Here is a 7,043-nt window from a genome sequence, read left to right as displayed (position 1 = left end):
GTACAAGGCTACAAAACTCCCGTCCGTAACTAAAGAGTGCACCAGAGAGATAATCTCGAAACCACTACGGACTAGAACCATTTAAAAAATGCAAAATGGCTATTGATCGAAAATTGATAATCAGTACTTCTCAGAGCTTGGATAAACAATTTAAATGCATGTACTGAATAAAGTTAGTGTCTGTGGCCATATTCTTTTGTGCTTTTTTTAAAATGTGATGTGTAGTTTACACTTCAATAGGCATGGCAATAATTATATTTGTCACATTGCAATCTGCAATCTGGTTCCTTCCAGTTCTTGTCAGGGGTTAACCAGATTTTCGTTTTAGCTGTTTGGAAATAATAGCGACTTTTAAGGTTTCTTTCACCTCTTCATACAAAAACGTATTTGGAATTCAAATTGTGATCTACCTCTGCGGTTTGCAAGATGGCATCAAGAATAAACAAAGTATATTGCCTAAAAGATGCTGAGCTTAATAAGGATTATATGGTATGTGTAACAAGTTATCGAAAGATCTTTAAAAGTTGTGCAAGAATAACTCGATTGATATGTCAATATTACAATGTGTTTTGAGGGTCGATACGATAGATATACATGTATATATACATATATTTTATTACATGATTGAATAATTTCCCTTCCTGTGATTGACTAAGATCCACAATTGTAGAAAAATAATACGTTATTTTGAACTGCACATGACCTTCTAGGTCAATACAAGGAATTATTGCAGGTCAATATAATGATTCATGTGACCTTCCAGGTCAATATAAGGATTTATTGCAGGACAATATTTTGAATCATTCCTATTCCATTTTTCCTGTTACAATGTGTTCTTGTAGAAATTTCTCATTTAAAAAACTTTCAGTTAAAGCAAAAACAGCTTTGTAGGAGTTTTCTATCGTTTAATTATCTAATAAAACAGCTATTGCTGTCTTGTTTTAGGTCAATACAATGGTTTAGCCACCTTCGAAGTACAATATTCACTTCGCCCTTCGAGCTCAGTGAATGTTGTACTCCTCAGGTCTCTAAATCACCGCATTGACCTTAAAAACAGCAATAGTTGTATAATATATACTCTTCAAGAACAGAAACGCATAGTAGGAACAATTCCCTGAAAAAAGTTTTTAGATGGATAATCCGATATGATTGATTTGAGTAAGATGCATTATCTTTTAACACAATTGTTAACTGTAAAGCTATTCCACAAATCTCATAGATAAAAAGTCCTGATTTTGCCAAATGCTAAAATAAAGTTTTTCTTAATTTTCATTTGTTAGTTTTTGATGCAATTCTTTCGTAAACAAAAGGAATATCAAAAACTGGCGATCTCATTGTAGATTCTGGTTTTATCTAAAAATTGACCTATTTTAAAAATGCTGTATCTTAATGTTGCATATCGCAAAAGGGAAAATGTGCGATTGGAAGCAGGTGTACCACAGTTTACAACTGCAGGAGGTTTTAATGTTATGCACATCAGCATATTTAACCAATAAAATCATATATCATTAACCAGGAACATCCAATGTTTGCAAAAAACCTGAACTGCACAGAACATCTAACAATTTTGCAATTGTTTGCAATTGACCATGGAATGCTAGAATTATTGCCACTGTTCTGATCCCACAACACCGTGGTTCCATCAACACCGATACATTTTTGTTAAGCTACTCGTCCAGAATAGTACAATTCTTAGGTAAGATTGGACTTTCAGTAAGGCGTGGCATTCTCGACGTTACATAATTAGCATCTGAAATTTACACAGCTTTTATTCACTGTTGAAATATACATGGGATAGAAATTGGGGCAAATGTCAACTAGTGTATTGAATAACCATTAACATTGCCTCTTCCGGCAAAGAGATTCAGCTTAAGTCGTCTCATTGTTGTCAACAACTTTTAATGTTCCTGATGTATTAATTTCTTAACCAATGCGAATCTATTCGCCATTTTACAGACGCTAATTACGCTAAGGGCCGAGAATACCATGCCTTACTGAATTTCCAAGCTTGACTGAGAATTGATTGCCCTATTTATTGCAAAGCCTATTGTAAGTCTAAGAGTACATATTTAAGCTTCGTAATGAACGTTTTACAGAAAACTTCCTCCAGGAAGTTGAAAGATGTGGTGGTTGTAGTGTAATATGGAAAACTGTATTACATAAAAGTAAAACTGGTCTGGTTCATATTCAAAGGATTTAAAGGAAGCTCTAAACAACAGAAACTGTTTTTTGGACTCAGAGAAAAATATATCATATAAAGATATGGATATTGAGACTTTTTCATTCATTTAGAACAAAGGATACGTGCCTTATTTGCGCAGGAAAAATGTTCAAAGACAGTGGATTATTGTGAGCAGAAATCACTGTTGTTTACTGACGTTGGAAAAATTAATGAAAATAATTAATTAAATTTCTTACTCTTGGTCTTATATAATGCTAAAGATATATTAATCTACTATATTATGTAATAAACGGTAAATAACAATTTCTTCAATTTTACATCTAAGGAGAGATCACTCTAACTGCATAAAACTATCCAATAAATAGAGCTCTTTAGTGTGCAGTGTTTATAGCTTCCTTAAAAGAAAAAGTACTCCAAGGATATATTCTACCTGCAAATGCCTTTCCAATATTGCAGCATACGGCTCATTTGACAATCACATTCTTGCAAACCAACAACAACCTCTGCCATGGTCATCTAAAAAGCCAGATTTAAACCCAATTGAGCAAGCATTAGACAAAACGGATTGACATGGTTTTTCCAAAGACAATTGCATCCCCAGACTCTACAACAACTGACCAAACCTCTACATTTGGAGGAGGAGAGTATACCTATACAGCATCTATTACACACATCTGCTTCCATTAGATGCCGTTTTATGCTATCATTTGTGTCTGTGGGGGCATACTAGATATTGATCATTAATGGCCTTGAACTGTCTATGATTTTAAAATTCTTGAGTAATTAAAACATTTAGATAGGAGACCTATTGTTAACCACATTTCTCTATTATCAATACATCATTTTACTAAATAATCTTTATGCTTAATGTGATAGTAAAATTCCACAGTGACTATGCGTTTTTTAAGAGTATATATAAAGCACTAAAAACCTAAAAACACTATACATTGTATATCCTAAGTGTCGGATCTGCAAAGTAGATACATGTACAAGGTCACGGGTGGAAATTTATATAAAGCACTAAAAATGACCAACGACGCGGACAATAAAAATTGTCCGATACAACAACTTGTTAGTTCATACATGTTTAGTCTGTCGTTAATTTTAATGTTGCCTGGTGCTTTTCATACAAATTGTTAGGCTATTGTATTGATTATCAACGGAATTTTTCCGATCACTACAAGGAGCTCATGGTCGGTGTTAACGGGTGACAGGGGATGCCTTTTTCTCCGAGGTATCTCATTCCAACTGGTCTGTGTGTGTCCTGCTCCTAATATGCATTGTTCCAAAGGACTTTTGAGTTTGATTACTGTTCGTTATCTTCAGATTCATTACCTTAATCATTCCTTGTAAGAATTTTTAACTCTAGAAATGTTTTTTCTCATTATAGATAGTTCCATAAAAATTAGAAACCCTAAAGAGAAGAAGCACAGTAACTTAGCTTTATCATCATGAATTCAACTTTCACGACAGTGGTAAAAATACGGCAATGTTCTCAATGCAAAGAAAAAAATGTAGAATTTTATTGTAAAATATGCAAACAAGATTTGTGTATTTCTTGTAAAAAGAAACATGTATTATATCTTGACTCCAAAAATCATGATGTGATGATGTTTCGTTCAAAGTATGGGGATTTTTTAATATCAGATTGTTGTGTAAGACACAGGAGCTTAAACAAGTGGTTTCAAGCATGTAAAACTCAAATCTGTGTCAAATGTAATGAAAATCACCTTGAACTCGAGGAATTGGATCTTCAATCAGCGTATAAAACTTGCAGACAAATGTACAGTAAAAGGATTACTCATATTAGAAGTGAGATACTTTTTCGTAATCGTGCTATCCTGGCAGGGATAAATAATGATCTCAAAATGAACACTTGTCATAAAGATTCAAAAATCTCTAACCTTCAATCAAAAATGAAATGTAAAGCCCTCGATCTTAAGGCTTTGATTGACTTGGTTATAAATGGTGAAATTGAAAGATTAAAACTTGCAATGAACTCAAAACTACAACAACTAAAGAAAAACATAATATGCATGGAGAAGTATGAACACCGATCTAAACGATTAGCAAACAAAGCCGTGCAGTTTCTCATGTTTTTTAAAGAAAAACCATTACCCAAAGCAGAGGCTATGTGGAGCACAATTCAGCTGTCCGCGGTTACTGGACTCAGCAAACTGAATGTGATCGACTTTTTTAAAGAAGTTCAAATTACGGAGATTGGACCTAGAGTGGTGCACAATAAACAGCTGTTTAAACTGTTGCCTAAAGCTGTTTTACAAAAAGATGTCACAGTTTTAGGTACTAGTTCTATTAATCACATATCCCATGTGACGCCAGACCGGGTTTGGGTAAGCGATGATGACAATAGTTTCCTGATAGATACATCAGGTAACATTCTTCACATATGTGAACACGACTCTTCCTCTGTTGGAGTGCATACAGTGGCAAATGCTGGAGAACTTGTCTATATAGACAGAGATAGTAACATATCAAAACTATCTACAGACAACAAAACAAAGACAACATTAATTGAAACCGAAAAACTTTTGAAAGTGTATTGTGTCTATTGCTCTCCTTCTACTGGAGATATTCTTGTTGGAATGGGGAAAGAGCATTACGATGATCCAGAAGTAATAGTATATTTTACAGAGAACAAGGTGAAAAGGTACAAAAGCAGAGGAGAGGAGGTTCAGACCCTCCAGTTTAATGATGTCACAGGGGCAGAACTATACGATGATCCTCCATTGATGATTACTGAAAACCGTAATGGAGATGTTGTTGTTTCTATTTATCTGACTGGAACACGTTTTGGTGTGTTGGTGGTTACGGACCGTGAAGGAAAATACCGCTTCATGTACTCAGGACCACCATTTCCGCCTCCCCCCTCGTTACCACCCAACTATAACTACTTTCGCTCAAGTGTACTTATAAATCCTCGTGGAATCTGTACAGATGCGCTGTCAAACATTGTGGTCTGTGATTTCGATACAAATACAGTACAGGTTATTGACAAGGACGGCCATTTTTTGTCTATTCTTCTGACAGAAAAACAAGGGATAGGAAAACCATGTAGCCTGAGTTATGATGATATCAATCACCTTCTTTGGGTGGGATCCGTCAAAAGCAACAAGCTGTGTGTATTCAGATATATAGATCGACAAGACTATCTTACAGGTTTGTTATTCTATTGAACGTTATTATATCAGCACAGGAGTCTGAAGTTTTTATCGCCAATCAAAAAAAAAAATTCCGGAAAAAAATACTTCCCACCCTTAACTAAAAAAACATAAGGATGGCAACGTGTTTTGGGGGCCCAAATAAACAAATAGATCTGGGCTTGGCCAGAAAAATCTCGCAAATAATTATCAAAATTATTATTTTTATTAACATCTCTTATTTGTAAGAACTTTTCAGCTTCCAGGCCCCCAACCCCCAAAAAGGACCTTGCCTTAGACCCACTGTGGGCTTCAGTACAGCCACCTGACCCTCTGCCGTCTACTGGGCCCTCCCCCCTTACGAAATTCCTGGATCCGCCACTGTAAAATGTTGTGAGACAGTAATTGTAATCATTGTATCTTTTTTACGGTTCGAAAATAAGTTTTAAAAAAATGTGTTTATGAAACACTATGCGCCCGGTGGAAATGTTCGAAAAAGCTATTTTTAGCAAAAAGGTCAAGGTCACAATTCAAAAGTTATGGCGAAGGTTAAAGTTGACAACAGACAGATAAACAGACAAACAGACAGACAGGAAAAAAAAATATAAGTCCCCGATCTGTCGATCGGGCGCATAAAAAATGATTGTTATACCTTTAAAAATTTAATTGTTCCTACACATATCTATACGAAAAAAGTCATATTTTGCTGAGCAGGCATAAAAAATCGATGTTGGACCGCTGAGTGAGATGTTGGATCGGTCGATGAGATGTTGGACCGCTTACGTCACAGAATGGGCGGTGCTTAATATCATTTTATTCGTTGGTGTTCAAAAGTGACGAACCCGAGGTTGTGTCACGGAAAACTACATGTATGTTAAAAAAATCAAAATGAAAGGTATATCAAAACATTTATTGACTATCTTTTGGGGCAAAATGCGTTTTGTCGACCCTCGAACCAAACTGTCTACAGTCAATAAATGTATAGTATTTTCAGTTTTTGCAGGACTGATCGAAAACCCAACTTACCACTTCCTTGTCCTCCCCGCTTTCATCAAGTCACCATGATATCGTTTATTTTTTAACAAATAGGTTTGAAAATGCATATTCATTTCGTTTAAGTGGGTTCCAAAAAATGCTGAAAACTGTTGTCGATGTATTTGAATTATCAATTATCATGTCTCTGTCATTACTTTACAAGATGTGTTTGTGAAACACTTTGCGTCCGGTGGCAACAAAGTTCGAAAAAGAGGCTATTTTAGCATATAGTTCACAGTCAACAAAAGAACTTGATACGTGGAGTATAAATACCAAATATGAAGTTTCTATCTCTTATGGTACAAAAGTAATGGCAAATGGTACAAAAAAAGCTATTTTAGCATATAGGTTACAGTCAAGGTCACAATTAAGGTCACTGACCTTGGTGTCATTTGAAAGAACTGAACTGGTGGAGTATGATACTTAAAAATCTTGATAAGTTGAACTATATAGATCACGTGGAAATATGGGTAGTTTGCAGCAAGGAACGGCTGCATCAGCGCTGACCAAGGCATCCCGCTGTGTCACTCAGTTAACTTTTGATAAACACATTATCGGAGAGGAAAAACACAAGTGAATAAATGCACTGCCTTACTTTGTTGAACTACATCACATCTTAGAAAAAATATTTTGAAAAGGCTTTTTATAATTTTTTTCACCATGATTTT

At 35.2% G+C, this 7,043-nt stretch overlaps 1 protein-coding gene across 1 annotated transcript; it reads left to right on the top strand.

The window, feature by feature from the left end:
• Positions 1–4,098: 4,098 nt before the first annotated feature.
• On the top strand, positions 4,099–5,723 carry LOC134251328 (uncharacterized; the record flags this gene model as incomplete). The annotated part of the gene is made up of 2 exons (XM_062733726.1): positions 4,099–5,359; positions 5,600–5,723. Coding segments are annotated over exons 1-2 (1,385 nt in total), but the record flags the coding sequence as incomplete, so codon positions are not given.
• Positions 5,724–7,043: the final 1,320 nt, after the last annotated feature.

The sequence above is a fragment of the Saccostrea cucullata genome, unplaced genomic scaffold, assembly GCF_032062105.1.
Source record: "Saccostrea cucullata isolate Sc308-1 unplaced genomic scaffold, CSIRO_AGI_Scuc_v1 ctg1295, whole genome shotgun sequence".
Lineage (NCBI taxonomy): Eukaryota > Metazoa > Mollusca > Bivalvia > Ostreida > Ostreidae > Saccostrea > Saccostrea cuccullata.
This window is presented reverse-complemented; position numbering and strand designations above follow the sequence as displayed.